General features: G+C 41.9%; 1 protein-coding gene across 2 annotated transcripts in view; it reads left to right on the forward strand.

Moving 5' to 3' along the window:
• Nucleotides 1–23,353, forward strand: part of adcyap1r1b (adenylate cyclase activating polypeptide 1b (pituitary) receptor type I) — a 68,768-nt gene that overhangs the window by 33,346 nt on the left and 12,069 nt on the right. For both annotated transcript variants that reach the window (XM_041840166.2, XM_041840167.2), the window contains exons 4-6: nucleotides 20,120–20,233; nucleotides 21,047–21,156; nucleotides 21,326–21,423. In XM_041840166.2, coding sequence (XP_041696100.1) covers nucleotides 20,120–20,233; nucleotides 21,047–21,156; nucleotides 21,326–21,423 — 322 coding nt within the window. The remainder of the gene's footprint in view (nucleotides 1–20,119; nucleotides 20,234–21,046; nucleotides 21,157–21,325; nucleotides 21,424–23,353) is intronic.

The following is a 23,353-nucleotide window of genomic DNA, read 5'->3' on the forward strand; positions in this document are numbered from 1 at the left end:
GATAAAGTAGGATTTTTTGGTAGGGACATATACAGGATGCTACCCACCACAACATAACCTTCATTCCAAACCAAAACTCCAAACCTACAACCTGATTTTGGACGGAATTACCTGGAAAGCGTTCTACTACCAAGGATTACTATTCTCAAACTATACAGCAAATGCTCTGGCAAACAAACAGAAACCTGAAAACACCATCCAACCTGGAACTGAGTGAGTAATGTTTAGTATGAAGCTATTTTTCACTTTCAAAAACCAAGAAGAAAAATACATTACAATGATATATTTTATTTTATAAGGACTGAATGCTAAGGCTACTAAGCTTAAGCTTGCTACAAAGAGATACAATTTCAATTAGCACTGACGTGTGAAGTGAGAGGTGTCAAAGCCCTTGAGCCCAACAATGGCAGGAGAGTCGTATAGTCTACCCCAACTAAATGGAGAGGCCTTAGAAGCACCCCCCCACTGTTCAGAGGTCATTAAAATACAGTACCCTCTGTATGTAAAAAACGACAAGACACGAAAAGAGTACACTTTTTGCTGATTTGTATAAAAATGGGAACATAAGCAACCTTATCTTCCACACAGACCATCCCCTGGCATGGCACAGTGCTATACTAGCACACTACCCCTCTGATAAGAGGGGGGGTGTTAGCGACGGGTGGAAACTCAGGATACTGGACAACGAGGACTCTGAGTCGTCTAATATTAATCTCTATAAATAATAATAATAATAATAATAATAATAATAATAATATAAATCTGGAACCGTTTTGGTTCAAGGCAACACCAAACAGTTCCAGCTGAACTTTCACCTAATCAAAGAAATAGCTCAGCAGGAGAAGCTCTCCCTTGAGAAAGATACCCCTACCCCGAGCGTGTCAGACCAGACCTCTTCATTAAATAACCCCACAGAGCAACCCCAAGCAGAAAGTCAACTTCCCAGCACAGAGCACTACTCCCTCATTGAAATGAAGGATAAATTCACCCAGCTGGAGGTAAGGCAGGTGGAGCTGGAACAGCAGGTGAACACACTCCAGTCAGCACAGACCCAGACAACAGTCCAGCACAACAACATCCCCTTAACTAGACCTGGAGAGCTGCAGGTAGAGAGAGACATGTCTGCACTCTGGACTGTGGTGAGACAACATCAACAGGAGAAAGAGCAGGAGCAGAAGAAGAACAGAGCACTAGAGGAGAGGATCAGAGTGCTGGAGGAGAAGGTGAGAACGATGACGGGTGACATTGAACAACCCATTAGAGAACAGCCCACCTCAGATCCCGGCCAAAGTCTCGACACCGCAGCAGAACAGTACACCCTAGACCCTGACCATAGCCTCGACATCACACCCAGACAAACAAATGAAGAACCCCAAGCCCTGGGGACCCCTACCCCTCTGAGCAACCCCCCAGTCAGACACCCTGATAGCCCTCATGACGACCCCCACACCCACTGAGGACATACACAAGCCACAGATTGTACTCCTTATGGACTCAAACGGGAAATACATACAAGAAAATAAACTTTTTTCCAAAACACACAGTGTCTAAACTCTGGTGTCCAAACACCCAGCGCGCCCTAGACCTTCTGTCTGAGGACCGACTAGGATCACCCAGCCACATAATAATACACACAGGCACAAACGACCTGAGAACACAGCAGGAAAGGGTGGCCACATCACTCAAGGGAGTGATAGAAAAAGCTTCTTCTACCCTGTTACCACGAAAAGACTTCCAACCTGCTACCATACAGCGGGTAAACGCAAGTATTTCCTGTGACTGTGCATCAAAACCAAATGTCTTCCTGGCCCACCACTCCACCCTGGACGTGAACAGCCTTTATGACCAGGTCCACCTATACAAGGCAGCAGTGCCCACCTTCGCCCGGACCCTAAAGGATATCGCCCTCAACCGCAGACCCAACACCTCACACAGGAGCAACAGATCAACAGACACCCCGCCCAGACCAGCGAGACACTCTCCCAGACCTGCGGGACCCCCCCCAGGACCTACACATAGAGGACCCCCGCAGAGAGGACCTACATCCAGACCACAGCACCATCAACCACATCTACACCCCCCCCCCCCCCACCAATTAACTCCCCCCACCCAAGTCAACCATGCCCACACCCCATTTAGGCCCCCTCAGATCAGACCTATGCCCCTCCTACCCACCCCAAGCCCCCCACTCCCACAAAGAGGGCCTCAACATGAAAGTCACACATACGCCCAGGCCGTGAGCAGGCAAACAGGCCCAACACCCACTCTTACACTAGCCCAAGCCAATGGCATGTACCAGATGCTCAGCAGGCTCTGCTCACAATTACTGGCCTGAGGCCAAACCACGCAACCAACAACATTAGACACTTTATGGAACACAAAGCCTTCACTATTTCATCCTGGAATATCCAAGGCCTGAGGTCATCTGCCCTTGGCCTAAAGAGCAGGAATCTGGACTTCACCAAAGAAATCGGAAATACAGACATTGTCATCCTACAAGAAACATGGTATAGAGGAGACGGACCCACTGGTTGCCCTCTAGGTTACAGAGAGCTGGTAGTCCCATCCACCAAACTACCAGGTGTGAAACAGGGAAGGGACTCAGGGGGTATGCTAATTTGGTATAGAGCAGACCTAACTCACTCTATTAAATTAATCAAAACAGGAACATTTTACATTTGGTTAGAAATTCAAAAGGAAATTATCTCAACTGAGAAAAATGTCCTCCCTGTGTGCTACCTATATCCCCCACTAGAATCCCCATACTTTAATGAAGACAGTTTCTCCATCCTGGAGGGGGAAATCAATCATTTCCAGACCCAGGGACATGTAATAGTCTGTGGAGACCTAAATGCCAGAACTGGACAAGAACCTGACACCCCTCAGCACACAGGGGGACAAACACCTACCTGGAGGTGACAGCATTCCCTCCCCCCATATGCCCCCCTAGGCACAACTACGACAACATAACCAACAAAAACGGGTCACGACTCCTGCAGCTCTGTCGCACACTGGGTATGTACATAGTCAATGGTAGGCTTCGAGGGGACTCCTATGGTAGGTACACCTATAGCTCATCTCTTGGCAGTAGTACTGTAGACTACTTTATCACTGACCTCAACCCAGAGTCTCTCAGAGCGTTCACAGTCAGCCCACTGACACCCCTATCAGACCACAGCAAAATCACAGTCTACTTGAACAGAGCAATACTCAATCATGAGGCATCAAAGCCAAAGGAACTGAATAATATTAAGAAATGCTATAGATGGAAGGAAAGTAGTGTTGAAACCTACCAAAAAACAATTAGGAAACAACAAATTCAATCCATTCTAGACAACTTCCTGGACAAAACGTTCCACTGTAATAGTGAAGGTGTAAACTTGGCAGTAGAAAACCTAAACAGTATATTTGACCTCTCAGCTTCCCTATCAAATCTAAAAATCTCTAACAGAAAACCAAAGAAAAGTAATAACAGTGATAAATGGTTTGATGAAGAATGCAAAAAACATAAGAAAGAAATTGAGAAACCTATCCAACCAAAAACATAGAGACCCAGAAAACCTGAGCCTACGCCTTCACTATGGTGAATCACTAAAACAATACAGAAATACACTACGGAAAAGAAGGAAAAGCATGTCAGAAATCAGCTCAATGTAATTGAAGAATCCATAGACTCTAACCACTTCTGGGAAAATTGGAAAACACTAAACAAACAACAACACAAAGAGCTATCTATCCAAAACGGAGATGTATGGGTAAACCACTTCTCCAATCTTTTTGGCCCTATAACAGAGAACAAACAGCAAAAAAATATACATGATCAAATGCAAATCTTAGAATCAACTATTAAAGACTACCAGAACCCACTGGATTCTCCAATTACATTGAATGAACTACAGGACAAAATACAAACCCTCCAACCCCAAAAGTCCTGTGGTGTTGATGGTATCCTCAATGAAATGATAAAATATACAGACCACAAATTTCAATTAGCTATACTTAAACTCTTTAACATCATCCTTAGCTCTGGCATCTTCCCCAATATTTGGAACCAAGGACTGATCACCCCAATCCACAAAAGTGGAGACAAATTTGACCCCAATAACTACCGTGGGATATGCGTCAACAGCAACCTTGGGAAAATCCTCTGCATTATCATTAACAGCAGACTAGTTCATTTCCTCAGTGAAAACAATGTACTGAGCAAATGTCAAATTGGCTTTTACCAAATTACCGTACGACAGACCACGTATTCACCCTGCACACCCTAATTGACAAACAAACAAACCAAAACAAAGGCAAAGTCTTCTCATGCTTTGTTGATTTCAAAAAAAGCTTTTGACTCAATTTGGCATGAGGGTCTGCTATACAAATTGATGGAAAGTGGGGTTGGGGGAAAAACATACGACGTTATAAAATCCATGTACACAAACAACAAGTGTGCGGTTAAAATTGGCAAAAAACACACACATTTCTTTCCACAGGGCCGTGGGGTGAGACAGGGATGCAGTTTAAGCCCCACCCTCTTCAACATATATATCAACGAATTGGCGAGGGCACTAGAACAGTCTGCAGCACCCGGCCTCACCCTACTAGAATCTGAAGTCAAATGTCTTCTGTTTGCGGATGATCTGGTGCTTCTGTCACCAACCAAGGAGGGCCTACAGCAGCACCTAGATCTTCTGCACAGATTCTGTCAGACCTGGGCCCTGACAGTAAATCTCAGTAAGACAAAAATAATGGTGTTCCAAAAAAGGTCCAGTTGCCAGGACCACAAATACAAATTCCATCTAGACACCGTTGCCCTAGAGCACACAAAAAACTATACATACCTCGGCCTAAACATCAGCGCCACAGGTAACTTCCACAAAGCTGTGAACGATCTGAGAGACAAGGCAAGAAGGGCCTTCTATGCCATCAAAAGGAACATAAAATTTGACATACCAATTAGGATCTGGCTAAAAAATACTTGAATCAGTTATAGAACCCATTGCCCTTTATGGTTCTGAGGTCTGGGGTCCGCTCACCAACCAAGAATTCACAAAATGGGACAAACACCAAATTGAGACTCTGCATGCAGAATTCTGCAAAAACATCCTCTGTGTACAACGTAAAACACCAAATAATGCATGCAGAGCAGAATTAGGCCAATACCCGCTAATTATCAAAATCCAGAAAAGAGCCGTTAAATTCTATAACCACTTAAAAGGAAGCGATTCCCAAACCTTCCATAACAAAGCCATCACCTACAGAGAGATGAACTTGGAGAAGAGTCCCCTAAGTAAGCTTGTCCTGGGGCTCTGTTCACAAACACAAACAGACCCCACAAAGCCCCAGGACAACAACAACAACAACAACACAATTAGACCCAACCAAATCATGAGAAAACAAAAATATAATTACTTGACACATTGGAAAGAACAAACAAAAAAACAGAGCAAACTAGAATGCTATTTGGCCCTAAACAGAGAGTACACAGTGGCAGAATACCTGACCACTGTGACTGACCCAAACTTAAGGAAAGCTTTGACTATGTACAGACTCAGTGAGCATAGCCTTGCTATTGAGAAAGGCCGCCGTAGGCAGACCTGGCTCTCAAGAGAAGACAGGCTATGTGCACACTGCCCACAAAATGAGGTGGAAACTGAGCTGCACTTCCTAACCTCCTGCCAAATGTATGACCATATTAGAGACACATATTTCCCTCAGATTACAGCGATCCACAAAGAATTCGAAAACAAACCCAATTTTGATAAACTCCCTTATCTACTGGGTGAAAAACCACAGTGTGCCATCACAGCTGCAAGATTTGTGACCTGTTGCCACAAGAAAAGGGCAACCAGTGAAGAACAAACACCATTGTAAATACAACCCATATTTATGTTTATTTATTTTCCCATTTGTACTTTAACTATTTGCACATTGTTACAACACTGTATATATACATAATATGACATTTGAAATGTCTTTATTCTTTTGAAACTTCTGAGTGTAATGTTTACTGTTAATATTTATTGTTTATTTCACTTTTGTTTACTATCTACTTCACTTGCTTTGGCAATGTTAACACACGTTTCCCATGCCAATAAAGCCCTTAAATTGAATTGAATTGAGAGAGAGAGAGAGAGAGAGAGAGAGAGAGAGAGAGAGAGAGAGAGAGGACATGTACTAGTCTGTGGCGACCTAAATGCCAGAACTGGACAAGAACCTGACACCCTCAGCACACAGGGGGACAAACACCTACCTGGAGGTGACAGCATTCCCTCCCCCATATGCCCCCCTAGGCACAACTACGACAACATAACCAACAAAAATGGGTCACGACTCCTGCAGCTCTGTCGCACACTGGGTATGTACATAGTCAATGGTAGGCTTCGAGGGGACTCCTATGGTAGGTACACCTATAGCTCATCTCTTGGCAGTAGTACTGTAGACTACTTTATCACTGACCTCAACCCAGAGTCTCTCAGAGCGTTCACAGTCAGCCCACTGACACCCCTATCAGACCACAGCAAAATCACAGTCTACTTGAACAGAGCAATACTCAATCATGAGGCATCAAAGCCAAAAGAACTGAATAATATTAAGAAATGCTATAGATGGAAGGAAAGTAGTGTTGAAACCTACCAAAAAACAATTAGGAAACAACAAATTCTATCCATTCTAGACAACTTCCTGGACAAAACGTTCCACTGTAATAGTGAAGGTGTAAACTTGGCAGTAGAAAACCTAAACAGTATATTTGACCTCTCAGCTTCCCTATCAAATCTAAAAATCTCTAACAGAAAACCAAAGAAAAGTAATAACAGTGATAAATGGTTTGATGAAGAATGCAAAAACCTAAGAAAGAAATTGAGAAACCTATCCAACCAAAAACATAGAGACCCAGAAAACCTGAGCCTACGCCTTCACTATGGTGAATCACTAAAACAATACAGAAATACACTACGGAAAAGAAGGAACAGCATGTCAGAAATCAGCTCAATGTAATTGAAGAATCCATAGACTCTAACCACTTCTGGGAAAATTGGAAAACACTAAACAAACAACAACACGAAGAGCTATCTATCCAAAACGGAGATGTATGGGTAAACCACTTCTCCAATCTTTTGGCCCTATAACAGAGAACAAACAGCAAAAAAATATACATGATCAAATGCAAATCTTAGAATCAACTATTAAAGACTACCAGAACCCACTGGATTCTCCAATTACATTGAATGAACTACAGGACAAAATACAAACCCTCCAACCCAAAAAGTCCTGTGGTGTTGATGGTATCCTCAATGAAATGATAAAATATACAGACCACAAATTTCAATTAGCTATACTTAAACTCTTTAACATCATCCTTAGCTCTGGCATCTTCCCCAATATCTGGAACCAAGGACTGATCACCCCAATCCACAAAAGTGGAGACAAATTTGACCCCAATAACTACCGTGGGATATGCGTCAACAGCAACCTTGGGAAAATCCTCTGCATTATCATTAACAGCAGACTAGTTCATTTCCTCAGTGAAAACAATGTACTGAGCAAATGTCAAATTGGCTTTTTACCAAATTACCGTACGACAGACCACGTATTCACCCTGCACACCCTAATTGACAAACAAACAAACCAAAACAAAGGCAAAGTCTTCTCATGCTTTGTTGATTTCAAAAAAGCTTTTGACTCAATTTGGCATGAGGGTCTGCTATACAAATTGATGGAAAGTGGGGTTGGGGGAAAAACATACGACATTATAAAATCCATGTACACAAACAACAAGTGTGCGGTTAAAATTGGCAAAAAACACACACATTTCTTTCCACAGGGCCGTGGGGTGAGACAGGGATGCAGTTTAAGCCCCACCCTCTTCAACATATATATCAACGAATTGCGAGGGCACTAGAACAGTCTGCAGCACCCGGCCTCACCCTACTAGAATCTGAAGTCAAATGTCTTCTGTTTGCGGATGATCTGGTGCTTCTGTCACCAACCAAGGAGGGCCTACAGCAGCACCTAGATCTTCTGCACAGATTCTGTCAGACCTGGGCCCTGACAGTAAATCTCAGTAAGACAAAAATAATGGTGTTCCAAAAAAGGTCCAGTTGCCAGGACCACAATTACAAATTCCATCTAGACACCGTTGCCCTAGAGCACACAAAAAACTATACATACCTCGGCCTAAACATCAGCGCCACAGGTAATTTCCACAAAGCTGTGAACGATCTGAGAGACAAGGCAAGAAGGGCCTTCTATGCCATCAAAAGGAACATAAAATTTGACATACCAATTAGGATCTGGCTAAAAATACTTGAATCAGTTATAGAACCCATTGCCCTTTATGGTTCTGAGGTCTGGGGTCCGCTCACCAACCAAGAATTCACAAAATGGGACAAACACCAAATTGAGACTCTGCATGCAGAATTCTGCAAAAACATCCTCTGTGTACAACGTAAAACACCAAATAATGCATGCAGAGCAGAATTAGGCCAATACCCGCTAATTATCAAAATCCAGAAAAGAGCCGTTAAATTCTATAACCACTTAAAAGGAAGCGATTCCCAAACCTTCCATAACAAAGCCATCACCTACAGAGAGATGAACTTGGAGAAGAGTCCCCTAAGTAAGCTTGTCCTGGGGCTCTGTTCACAAACACAAACAGACCCCACACAGCCCCAGGACAACAACAACAACAACACAACTAGACCCAACCAAATCATGAGAAAACAAAAAGAGAATTACTTGACACATTGGAAAGAACAAACAAAAAAACAGAGCAAACTAGAATGCTATTTGGCCCTAAACAGAGAGTACACAGTGGCAGAATACCTGACCACTGTGACTGACCCAAACTTAAGGAAAGCTTTGACTATGTACAGACTCAGTGAGCATAGCCTTGCTATTGAGAAAGGCCGCCGTAGGCAGACCTGGCTCTCAAGAGAAGACAGGCTATGTGCACACTGCCCACAAAATGAGGTGGAAACTGAGCTGCACTTCCTAACCTCCTGCCAAATGTATGACCATATTAGAGACACATATTTCCCTCAGATTACAGCGATCCACAAAGAATTCGAAAACAAACCCAATTTTGATAAACTCCCTTATCTACTGGGTGAAAAACCACAGTGTGCCATCACAGCTGCAAGATTTGTGACCTGTTGCCACAAGAAAAGGGCAACCAGTGAAGAACAAACACCATTGTAAATACAACCCATATTTATGTTTATTTATTTTCCCATTTGTACTTTAACTATTTGCACATTGTTACAACACTGTATATATACATAATATGACATTTGAAATGTCTTTATTCTTTTGAAACTTCTGAGTGTAATGTTTACTGTTAATATTTATTGTTTATTTCACTTTTGTTTACTATCTACTTCACTTGCTCTGGCAATGTTAACACACGTTTCCCATGCCAATAAAGCCCTTAAATTGAATTGAATTGAGAGAGAGAGAGAGAGAGAGAGAGAGAGAGAGAGAGAGAGAGAGAGAGAGAGAGGACATGTACTAGTCTGTGGCGACCTAAATGCCAGAACTGGACAAGAACCTGACACCCTCAGCACACAGGGGGACAAACACCTACCTGGAGGTGACAGCATTCCCTCCCCCATATGCCCCCCTAGGCACAACTACGACAACATAACCAACAAAAATGGGTCACGACTCCTGCAGCTCTGTCGCACACTGGGTATGTACATAGTCAATGGTAGGCTTCGAGGGGACTCCTATGGTAGGTACACCTATAGCTCATCTCTTGGCAGTAGTACTGTAGACTACTTTATCACTGACCTCAACCCAGAGTCTCTCAGAGCGTTCACAGTCAGCCCACTGACACCCCTATCAGACCACAGCAAAATCACAGTCTACTTGAACAGAGCAATACTCAATCATGAGGCATCAAAGCCAAAAGAACTGAATAATATTAAGAAATGCTATAGATGGAAGGAAAGTAGTGTTGAAACCTACCAAAAAACAATTAGGAAACAACAAATTCTATCCATTCTAGACAACTTCCTGGACAAAACGTTCCACTGTAATAGTGAAGGTGTAAACTTGGCAGTAGAAAACCTAAACAGTATATTTGACCTCTCAGCTTCCCTATCAAATCTAAAAATCTCTAACAGAAAACCAAAGAAAAGTAATAACAGTGATAAATGGTTTGATGAAGAATGCAAAAACCTAAGAAAGAAATTGAGAAACCTATCCAACCAAAAACATAGAGACCCAGAAAACCTGAGCCTACGCCTTCACTATGGTGAATCACTAAAACAATACAGAAATACACTACGGAAAAGAAGGAACAGCATGTCAGAAATCAGCTCAATGTAATTGAAGAATCCATAGACTCTAACCACTTCTGGGAAAATTGGAAAACACTAAACAAACAACAACACGAAGAGCTATCTATCCAAAACGGAGATGTATGGGTAAACCACTTCTCCAATCTTTTTGGCCCTATAACAGAGAACAAACAGCAAAAAAATATACATGATCAAATGCAAATCTTAGAATCAACTATTAAAGACTACCAGAACCCACTGGATTCTCCAATTACATTGAATGAACTACAGGACAAAATACAAACCCTCCAACCCAAAAAGTCCTGTGGTGTTGATGGTATCCTCAATGAAATGATAAAATATACAGACCACAAATTTCAATTAGCTATACTTAAACTCTTTAACATCATCCTTATCTCTGGCATCTTCCCCAATATCTGGAACCAAGGACTGATCACCCCAATCCACAAAAGTGGAGACAAATTTGACCCCAATAACTACCGTGGGATATGCGTCAACAGCAACCTTGGGAAAATCCTCTGCATTATCATTAACAGCAGACTAGTTCATTTCCTCAGTGAAAACAATGTACTGAGCAAATGTCAAATTGGCTTTTTACCAAATTACCGTACGACAGACCACGTATTCACCCTGCACACCCTAATTGACAAACAAACAAACCAAAACAAAGGCAAAGTCTTCTCATGCTTTGTTGATTTCAAAAAAAGCTTTTGACTCAATTTGGCATGAGGGTCTGCTATACAAATTGATGGAAAGTGGGGTTGGGGGAAAAACATACGACATTATAAAATCCATGTACACAAACAACAAGTGTGCGGTTAAAATTGGCAAAAAACACACACATTTCTTTCCACAGGGCCGTGGGGTGAGACAGGGATGCAGTTTAAGCCCCACCCTCTTCAACATATATATCAACGAATTGGCGAGGGCACTAGGACAGTCTGCAGCACCCGGCCTCACCCTACTAGAATCTGAAGTCAAATGTCTTCTGTTTGCTGACGATCTGGTGCTTCTGTCACCAACCAAGGAGGGCCTACAGCAGCACCTAGATCTTCTGCACAGATTCTGTCAGACCTGGGCCCTGACAGTAAATCTCAGTAAGACAAAAATAATGGTGTTCCAAAAAGGTCCAGTTGCCAGGACCACAAATACAAATTCCATCTAGACACCGTTGCCCTAGAGCACACAAAAAACTATACATACCTCGGCCTAAACATCAGCGCCACAGGTAACTTCCACAAAGCTGTGAACGATCTGAGAGACAAGGCAAGAAGGGCCTTCTATGCCATCAAAAGGAACATACAATTTGACATACCAATTAGGATCTGGCTAAAAATACTTGAATCAGTTATAGAACCCATTGCCCTTTATGGTTCTGAGGTCTGGGGTCCGCTCACCAACCAAGAATTCACAAAATGGGACAAACACCAAATTGAGACTCTGCATGCAGAATTCTGCAAAAACATCCTCCGTGTACAACGTAAAACACCAAATAATGCATGCAGAGCAGAATTAGGCCAATACCCGCTAATTATCAAATCCAGAAAAGAGCCGTTAAATTCTATAACCACTTAAAAGGAAGCGATTCCCAAACCTTCCATAACAAAGCCATCACCTACAGAGAGATGAACTTGGAGAAGAGTCCCCTAAGTAAGCTTGTCCTGGGGCTCTGTTCACAAACACAAACAGACCCCACACAGCCCAGGACAACAACAACAACAACACAACTAGACCCAACCAAATCATGAGAAAACAAAAAGAGAATTACTTGACACATTGGAAAGAACAAACAAAAAAACAGAGCAAACTAGAATGCTATTTGGCCCTAAACAGAGAGTACACAGTGGCAGAATACCTGACCACTGTGACTGACCCAAACTTAAGGAAAGCTTTGACTATGTACAGACTCAGTGAGCATAGCCTTGCTATTGAGAAAGGCCGCCGTAGGCAGACCTGGCTCTCAAGAGAAGACAGGCTATGTGCACACTGCCCACAAAATGAGGTGGAAACTGAGCTGCACTTCCTAACCTCCTGCCAAATGTATGACCATATTAGAGACACATATTTCCCTCAGATTACAGCGATCCACAAAGAATTCGAAAACAAACCCAATTTTGATAAACTCCCTTATCTACTGGGTGAAAAACCACAGTGTGCCATCACAGCTGCAAGATTTGTGACCTGTTGCCACAAGAAAAGGGCAACCAGTGAAGAACAAACACCATTGTAAATACAACCCATATTTATGTTTATTTATTTTCCCATTTGTACTTTAACTATTTGCACATTGTTACAACACTGTATATATACATAATATGACATTTGAAATGTCTTTATTCTTTTGAAACTTCTGAGTGTAATGTTTACTGTTAATATTTATTGTTTATTTCACTTTTGTTTACTATCTACTTCACTTGCTCTGGCAATGTTAACACACGTTTCCCATGCCAATAAAGCCCTTAAATTGAATTGAATTGAGAGAGAGAGAGAGAGAGAGAGAGAGAGAGAGAGAGGACATGTACTAGTCTGTGGCGACCTAAATGCCAGAACTGGACAAGAACCTGACACCCTCAGCACACAGGGGGACAAACACCTACCTGGAGGTGACAGCATTCCCTCCCCCATATGCCCCCCCTAGGCACAACTACGACAACATAACCAACAAAAATGGGTCACGACTCCTGCATCTCTGTCGCACACTGGGTATGTACATAGTCAATGGTAGGCTTCGAGGGGACTCCTATGGTAGGTACACCTATAGCTCATCTCTTGGCAGTAGTACTGTAGACTACTTTATCACTGACCTCAACCCAGAGTCTCTCAGAGCGTTCACAGTCAGCCCACTGACACCCCTATCAGACCACAGCAAAATCACAGTCTACTTGAACAGAGCAATACTCAATCATGAGGCATCAAAGCCAAAAGAACTGAATAATATTAAGAAATGCTATAGATGGAAGGAAAGTAGTGTTGAAACCTACCAAAAAACAATTAGGAAACAACAAATTCTATCCATTCTAGACAACTTCCTGGACAAAACGTTCCACTGTAATAGTGAAGGTGTAAACTTGGCAGTAGAAAACCTAAACAGTATATTTGACCTCTCAGCTTCCCTATCAAATCTAAAAATCTCTAACAGAAAACCAAAGAAAAGTAATAACAGTGATAAATGGTTTGATGAAGAATGCAAAAACCTAAGAAAGAAATTGAGAAACCTATCCAACCAAAAACATAGAGACCCAGAAAACCTGAGCCTACGCCTTCACTATGGTGAATCACTAAAACAATACAGAAATACACTACGGAAAAAGAAGGAACAGCATGTCAGAAATCAGCTCAATGTAATTGAAGAATTCATAGACTCTAACCACTTCTGGGAAAATTGGAAAACACTAAACAAACAACAACACGAAGAGCTATCTATCCAAAACGGAGATGTATGGGTAAACCACTTCTCCAATCTTTTTGGCCCTATAACAGAGAACAAACAGCAAAAAAATATACATGATCAAATGCAAATCTTAGAATCAACTATTAAAGACTACCAGAACCCACTGGATTCTCCAATTACATTGAATGAACTACAGGACAAAATACAAACCCTCCAACCCAAAAAGTCCTGTGGTGTTGATGGTATCCTCAATGAAATGATAAAATATACAGACCACAAATTTCAATTAGCTATACTTAAACTCTTTAACATCATCCTTATCTCTGGCATCTTCCCCAATATCTGGAACCAAGGACTGATCACCCCAATCCACAAAAGTGGAGACAAATTTGACCCCAATAACTACCGTGGGATATGCGTCAACAGCAACCTTGGGAAAATCCTCTGCATTATCATTAACAGCAGACTAGTTCATTTCCTCAGTGAAAACAATGTACTGAGCAAATGTCAAATTGGCTTTTACCAAATTACCGTCACGACAGACCACGTATTCACCCTGCACACCCTAATTGACAAACAAACAAACCAAAACAAAGGCAAAGTCTTCTCATGCTTTGTTGATTTCAAAAAAGCTTTTGACTCAATTTGGCATGAGGGTCTGCTATACAAATTGATGGAAAGTGGGGTTGGGGGGAAAAACATACGACATTATAAAATCCATGTACACAAACAACAAGTGTGCGGTTAAAATTGGCAAAAAAACACACACATTTCTTTCCACAGGGCCGTGGGGTGAGACAGGGATGCAGTTTAAGCCCCACCCTCTTCAACATATATCAACGAATTGGCGAGGGCACTAGGACAGTCTGCAGCACCCGGCCTCACCCTACTAGAATCTGAAGTCAAATGTCTTCTGTTTGCTGACGATCTGGTGCTTCTGTCACCAACCAAGGAGGGCCTACAGCAGCACCTAGATCTTCTGCACAGATTCTGTCAGACCTGGGCCCTGACAGTAAATCTCAGTAAGACAAAAATAATGGTGTTCCAAAAAAGGTCCAGTTGCCAGGACCACAAATACAAATTCCATCTAGACACCGTTGCCCTAGAGCACACAAAAACTATACATACCTCGGCCTAAACATCAGCGCCACAGGTAACTTCCACAAAGCTGTGAACGATCTGAGAGACAAGGCAAGAAGGGCCTTCTATGCCATCAAAAGGAACATACAATTTGACATACCAATTAGGATCTGGCTAAAAATACTTGAATCAGTTATAGAACCCATTGCCCTTTATGGTTCTGAGGTCTGGGGTCCGCTCACCAACCAAGAATTCACAAAATGGGACAAACACCAAATTGAGACTCTGCATGCAGAATTCTGCAAAAACATCCTCCGTGTACAACGTAAAACACCAAATAATGCATGCAGAGCAGAATTAGGCCAATACCCGCTAATTATCAAATCCAGAAAAGAGCCGTTAAATTCTATAACCACTTAAAAGGAAGCGATTCCCAAACCTTCCATAACAAAGCCATCACCTACAGAGAGATGAACTTGGAGAAGAGTCCCCTAAGTAAGCTTGTCCTGGGGCTCTGTTCACAAACACAAACAGACCCCACACAGCCCAGGACAACAACAACAACAACACAACTAGACCCAACCAAATCATGAGAAAACAAAAAGAGAATTACTTGACACATTGGAAAGAACAAACAAAAAAACAGAGCAAACTAGAATGCTATTTGGCCCTAAACAGAGAGTACACAGTGGCAGAATACCTGACCACTGTGACTGACCCAAACTTAAGGAAAGCTTTGACTATGTACAGACTCAGTGAGCATAGCCTTGCTATTGAGAAAGGCCGCCGTAGGCAGACCTGGCTCTCAAGAGAAGACAGGCTATGTGCACACTGCCCACAAAATGAGGTGGAAACTGAGCTGCACTTCCTAACCTCCTGCCAAATGTATGACAATATTAGAGACACATATTTCCCTCAGATTACAGCGATCCACAAAGAATTCGAAAACAAACCCAATTTTGATAAACTCCCTTATCTACTGGGTGAAAAACCACAGTGTGCCATCACAGCTGCAAGATTTGTGACCTGTTGCCACAAGAAAAGGGCAACCAGTGAAGAACAAACACCATTGTAAATACAACCCATATTTATGTTTATTTATTTTCCCATTTGTACTTTAACTATTTGCACATTGTTACAACACTGTATATATACATAATATGACATTTGAAATGTCTTTATTCTTTTGAAACTTCTGAGTGTAATGTTTACTGTTAATATTTATTGTTTATTTCACTTTTGTTTACTATCTACTTCACTTGCTCTGGCAATGTTAACACACGTTTCCCATGCCAATAAAACCCTTAAATTGAATTGAATTGAGAGAGAGAGAGAGAGAGAGAGAGAGAGAGAGAGGACATGTACTAGTCTGTGGCGACCTAAATGCCAGAACTGGACAAGAACCTGACACCCTCAGCACACAGGGGGACAAACACCTACCTGGAGGTGACAGCATTCCCTCCCCCATATGCCCCCCTAGGCACAACTACGACAACATAACCAACAAAAATGGGTCACGACTCCTGCATCTCTGTCGCACACTGGGTATGTACATAGTCAATGGTAGGCTTCGAGGGGACTCCTATGGTAGGTACACCTATAGCTCATCTCTTGGCAGTAGTACTGTAGACTACTTTATCACTGACCTCAACCCAGAGTCTCTCAGAGCGTTCACAGTCAGCCCACTGACACCCCTATCAGACCACAGCAAAATCACAGTCTACTTGAACAGAGCAATACTCAATCATGAGGCATCAAAGCCAAAAGAACTGAATAATATTAAGAAATGCTATAGATGGAAGGAAAGTAGTGTTGAAACCTACCAAAAAACAATTAGGAAACAACAAATTCTATCCATTCTAGACAACTTCCTGGACAAAACGTTCCACTGTAATAGTGAAGGTGTAAACTTGGCAGTAGAAAACCTAAACAGTATATTTGACCTCTCAGCTTCCCTATCAAATCTAAAAATCTCTAACAGAAAACCAAAGAAAAGTAATAACAGTGATAAATGGTTTGATGAAGAATGCAAAAACCTAAGAAAGAAATTGAGAAACCTATCCAACCAAAAACATAGAGACCCAGAAAACCTGAGCCTACGCCTTCACTATGGTGAATCACTAAAACAATACAGAAATACACTACGGAAAAAGAAGGAACAGCATGTCAGAAATCAGCTCAATGTAATTGAAGAATTCATAGACTCTAACCACTTCTGGGAAAATTGGAAAACACTAAACAAACAACAACACGAAGAGCTATCTATCCAAAACGGAGATGTATGGGTAAACCACTTCTCCAATCTTTTTGGGCCCTATAACAGAGAACAAACAGCAAAAAAATATACATGATCAAATGCAAATCTTAGAATCAACTATTAAAGACTACCAGAACCCACTGGATTCTCCAATTACATTGAATGAACTACAGGACAAAATACAAACCCTCCAACCCAAAAAGTCCTGTGGTGTTGATGGTATCCTCAATGAAATGATAAAATATACAGACCACAAATTTCAATTAGCTATACTTAAACTCTTTAACATCATCCTTATCTCTGGCATCTTCCCCAATATCTGGAACCAAGGACTGATCACCCCAATCCACAAAAGTGGAGACAAATTTGACCCCAATAACTACCGTGGGATATGCGTCAACAGCAACCTTGGGAAAATCCTCTGCATTATCATTAACAGCAGACTAGTTCATTTCCTCAGTGAAAACAATGTACTGAGCAAATGTCAAATTGGCTTTTTACCAAATTACCGTACGACAGACCACCGTATTCACCCTGCACACCCTAATTGACAAACAAACAAACCAAAACAAAGGCAAAGTCTTCTCATGCTTTGTTGATTTCAAAAAAGCTTTTGACTCAATTTGGCATGAGGGTCTGCTATACAAATTGATGGAAAGTGGGGTTGGGGGAAAAAACATACGACATTATAAAATCCATGTACACAAACAACAAGTGTGCGGTTAAAATTGGCAAAAAACACACACATTTCTTTCCACAGGGCCGTGGGGTGAGACAGGGATGCAGTTTAAGCCCCACCCTCTTCAACATATATATCAACGAATTGGCGAGGGCACTAGGACAGTCTGCAGCACCCGGCCTCACCCTACTAGAATCTGAAGTCAAATGTCTTCTGTTTGCTGACGATCTGGTGCTTCTGTCACCAACCAAGGAGGGCCTACAGCAGCACCTAGATCTTCTGCACAGATTCTGTCAGACCTGGGCCCTGACAGTAAATCTCAGTAAGACAAAAATAATGGTGTTCCAAAAAAGGTCCAGTTGCCAGGACCACAAATACAAATTCCATCTAGACACCGTTGCCCTAGAGCACACAAAAAACTATACATACCTCGGCCTAAACATCAGCGCCACAGGTAACTTCCACAAAGCTGTGAACGATCTGAGAGACAAGGCAAGAAGGGCCTTCTATGCCATCAAAAGGAACATACAATTTGACATACCAATTAGGATCTGGCTAAAAATACTTGAATCAGTTATAGAACCCATTGCCCTTTATGGTTCTGAGGTCTGGGGTCCGCTCACCAACCAAGAATTCACAAAATGGGACAAACACCAAATTGAGACTCTGCATGCAGAATTCTGCAAAAAACATCCTCCGTGTACAACGTAAAACACCAAATAATGCATGCAGAGCAGAATTAGGCCAATACCCGCTAATTATCAAATCCAGAAAAGAGCCGTTAAATTCTATAACCACTTAAAAGGAAGCGATTCCCAAACCTTCCATAACAAAGCCATCACCTACAGAGAGATGAACTTGGAGAAGAGTCCCCTAAGTAAGCTTGTCCTGGGGCTCTGTTCACAAACACAAACAGACCCCACACAGCCCAGGACAACAACAACAACAACACAACTAGACCCAACCAAATCATGAGAAAACAAAAAGAGAATTACTTGACACATTGGAAAGAACAAACAAAAAAACAGAGCAAACTAGAATGCTATTTGGCCCTAAACAGAGAGTACACAGTGGCAGAATACCTGACCACTGTGACTGACCCAAACTTAAGGAAAGCTTTGACTATGTACAGACTCAGTGAGCATAGCCTTGCTATTGAGAAAGGCCGCCGTAGGCAGACCTGGCTCTCAAGAGAAGACAGGCTATGTGCACACTGCCCACAAAATGAGGTGAAAACTGAGCTGCACTTCCTAACCTCCTGCCAAATGTATGACCATATTAGAGACACATATTTCCCTCAGATTACAGCGATCCACAAAGAATTCGAAAACAAACCCAATTTTGATAAACTCCCTTATCTACTGGGTGAAAAACCACAGTGTGCCATCACAGCTGCAAGATTTGTGACCTGTTGCCACAAGAAAAGGGCAACCAGTGAAGAACAAACACCATTGTAAATACAACCCATATTTATGTTTATTTATTTTCCCATTTGTACTTTAACTATTTGCACATTGTTACAACACTGTATATATACATAATATGACATTTGAAATGTCTTTATTCTTTTGAAACTTCTGAGTGTAATGTTTACTGTTAATATTTATTGTTTATTTCACTTTTGTTTACTATCTACTTCACTTGTTTTGGCAATGTTAACACACGTTTCCCATGCCAATAAAGCCCTTAAATTGAATTGAATTGAGAGAGAGAGAGAGAGAGAGAGAGAGAAAGTGAGAGAGAGAGAGAGAGAGAGAAGAAAAAAAATAGGAGGGAGGTCTCAATGGATGTGAATATCAATGACTGGGAGTCTGGCAAGGTCACCGTCAGTGTTATTAGACTGCCACACAGCTACTAACCCCCTACACACACATGCACACACACACACAGACCACCATCTATACTGAGTGTTTTTTTATTCCTCACAGCCCTCCAGACAAGCCTGACAAACCTCATCACTACACACCATCCTAGAGATAGGGGCCCTTGTCAAAAGTAGTGCACTACAAAGGGAATAGGGTGCAATTTGGGATGCAGACAGAGAGCCACTAGAGCAGGACCAGAAAACACACATTTACAGTTTTTGCATTATCCAAACTGAACAGTTGCATCTTTCTTGGCCTCTACTGCCATCTGCTGGCCAGATGTGGCCTTGCCGAAAAAGGGATCTGAGCATTGAGGTTGTGCTATCCCATGGAAACCCCATTGTAACATCGGTACTTCCACAGTATTTACACTGGCCACAGTGTTAACACAGGTTTCGGTTCAATACTTGTTTCTAATCTATAACATCTGATCTTTGTCCTTAAACTGCTTTTATTCCATCACCCACAGGAGAAGGTCTAAGAATGTTGTGAGTGTTGTGCTCTTTTTATTGAATCATGGTACTCACCGTCTGTGTTGTGTTGTGCCCCCAGGGTGCCCATGGTTGTGGGATAACCTGACGTGTTGGCAGCCTGCCCGGGTGGGAGAGGTGGTTGTGGTCAGCTGTCCAGAGCTCTTCATCCAGTTCATGAGCGAGGAGGACGATGGTCAGTGACTGACAGCTGTCAATCATCTCGAGACTTTGGGCATGACTGTCCATTTTTTAATGTTAACGTCTACAGTGTACATCTATTGTAACTAACATTGATTTGTACCTCTTGTCTTATCATCTGATAAATACAGTGAGCTCCAAAAGTATTGGGACAGTAACAATTATTATACTTTTTGGCTCTGTGGTCCAGCACTTTGGATTTGAAATAATACAATGACTATGAGGATAAAGTGCAGACTGTCAGCTTTAATTTTAGGGTATTTTCATCCATATCGGGTGAACCGTTTAGAAATTACATGTACATGTACATAGTCCCCCCATTTTAGGGGACCAAAAAAGTATTGGGACAAATTCACTTATATGTGTATTAAAGTAGTCAAAAGTTAAGTATTTGGTCCTTTATTCATAGCACGCAATGACTACATCAAGCTTGTGACTACAAATTTGTTGGATGCATTTGCTGTTTGTTTTGGTTGTGTTTCACATTATTTTGTGCCCAATAGAAATGAATGGTAAATAATGTATTGTGTCATTTTGGAGTCATATTGTAAATAAGAATATAATAAAACTTCTACATGAATGTGGATGCTACCATGATTAAGGATAATCCTGAATGAATTGTGAATAATGATGAGTGAGAAAGTTACAGACGCACAAATATCTGTAACTTTCTCACTCATCATTATTCCCAATTCATTCAGGATTATCCGTAATCATGGTAGCACTCCAAAAAAAGTGACTCCAAAATGAGACATTCTGAATCTACTGTATGTGCTAACCATTGACATTGTTTATAATGTGTGTGTAGAGCTGGGGAAGGTGAGTCGTAACTGTACGGAGGACGGCTGGTCTGAGACCTTCCCTCACTATGTGGACGCCTGCATGTTCGACGAACCCAACGGAACCCACGAGCATCCGGTGAGCACTCCGCACTGTCTTACCCTCACTCTCATCATAACCAGTCTGTTTCTACTCTCTTGCCAACTCCTTATGGAATTGTCATGCCAAGCATATGAGTGTATGCATCAGTCTGTGCACTGATAAATATGTGTTATTTATTTACTGTTGTTGTTGTTGTTTACTGCAGGACATGTACTACGTGTCGGTGAAGGCTCTGTACACTGTGGGATACAGCACCTCTCTGGTTTCTCTCTGTACAGCCATGGTTATCCTTTGCAGGTTCAGGTGAGAATGGTCACCAGAGGTCAAAATCCAAAGTCCCACTTAGATGTCATATACAGTGGGGAAAAAAAGTATTTAGTCAGCCACCAATTGTGCAAGTTCTCCCACTTAAAAAGATGAGAGAGGCCTGTCATTTTCATCATAGGTACACGTCAACTATGACAGACAAATTGAGAAAAAAAAATCCAGGAAATCACATTGGAGGATTTTTTATGAATTTATTTGCAAATTATGGTGGAAAATAAGTATTTGGTCACCTACAAACAAGCAAGATTTCTGGCTCTCACAGACCTGTAACTTATTCTTTAAGAGGCTCCTCTGTCCTCCACTCGTTACCTGTATTAATGGCACCTGTTTGAACTTGTTATCAGTATAAAAGCCACCTGTCCACAACCTCAAACAGTCACACTCCAAACTCCACTATGGCCAAGACCAAAGAGCTGTCAAAGGACACCAGAAACAAAATTGTAGACCTGCACCAGGCTGGGAAGACTGAATCTGCAATAGGTAAGCAGCTTGGTTTGAAGAAATCAACTGTGGGATCAATTATTAGGAAATGGAAGACATACAAGACCACTGATAATCTCCCTCGATCTGGGGCTCCACGTAAGATCTCACCCCGTGGGGTCAAAATGATCACAAGAACGGTGAGCAAAAATCCCAGAACCACACGGGGGGACCTAGTGAATGACCAGCAGAGAGCTGGGACCAAAGTAACAAAGCCTACCATCAGTAACACACTACGCCGCCAGGGACTCAAATCCTGCAGTGCGAGACGTGTCCCCCTGCTTAAGCCAGTACATGTCCAGGCCCGTCTGAAGTTTGCATTTGGATGATCCAGAAGAGGATTGGGAGAATGTCATATGGTCAGATGAAACCAAAATAGAACTTTTTGGTAAAAACTCAACTCGTCGTGTTTGGAGGACAAAGAATGCTGAGTTGCATCCAAAGAACACCATACCTACTGTGAAGCATGGGGGTGGAAACATCATGCTTTGGGGCTGATTTTCTGCAAAGGGACCAGGACGACTGATCCGTGTAAAGGAAAGAATGAATGGGGCCATGTATCGTGAGATTTTGAGTGAAAACCTCCTTCCATCAGCAAGGGCATTGAAGATGAAACGTGGCTGGGTCTTTCAGCATGACAATGATCCCAAACACACCGCCCGGGCAACGAAGGAGTGGCTTCGTAAGAAGCATTTCAAGGTCCTGGAGTGGCCTAGCCAGTCTCCAGATCTCAACCCCATAGAAAATCTTTGGAGGGAGTTGAAAGTCCGAGTTGCCCAGCGACAGCCCCAAAACATCACTGCTCTAGAGGAGATCTGCATGCAGGAATGGGCCAAAATACCAGCAACAGTGTGTGAAAACCTTGTGAAGACTTACAGAAAACGTTTGACCTGTGTCATTGCCAACAAAGGGTATATAACAAAGTATTGAGAAACTTTTGTTATTGACCAAATACTTATTTTCCACCATCATTTGCAAATAAATTCATAAAAAATTCCTACAATGTGATTTTCGGGATTTTTTTTCTCATTTTGTCTGTCATAGTTGACGTGTACCTATGATGAAAATTACAGGCCTCTCTCATCTTTTGAAGTGGGAGAACTTGCACAATTGGTGGCTGACTAAATAGTTTTTTTTCCCCACTGTAGGTACCTGTGTTTCTAGCTAGAACAAGAGAAACACAGAGGTTTGGGGAGCTTTCTTCTAATTATTTTACATACAGTAGGACTAGATAGCTTGTAAGATTATTATTATTATGTAAATTAATAACAGAACATAGAAGATGACATAGATAATATAAGACAAGATAAAAGTCAAGACATGGTGCTCTAGTGTAAAAGGCTATACAGTAGGTGGGATTGCTTGTTTAGAGATTGGTTGACCCAGGTTTTGTGGATGTTGTTGTCTGAGCTGTGATTGGCTGTGG

Source organism: Coregonus clupeaformis, chromosome 20 (assembly GCF_020615455.1).
Source record: "Coregonus clupeaformis isolate EN_2021a chromosome 20, ASM2061545v1, whole genome shotgun sequence".
NCBI lineage: Eukaryota > Metazoa > Chordata > Actinopteri > Salmoniformes > Salmonidae > Coregonus > Coregonus clupeaformis.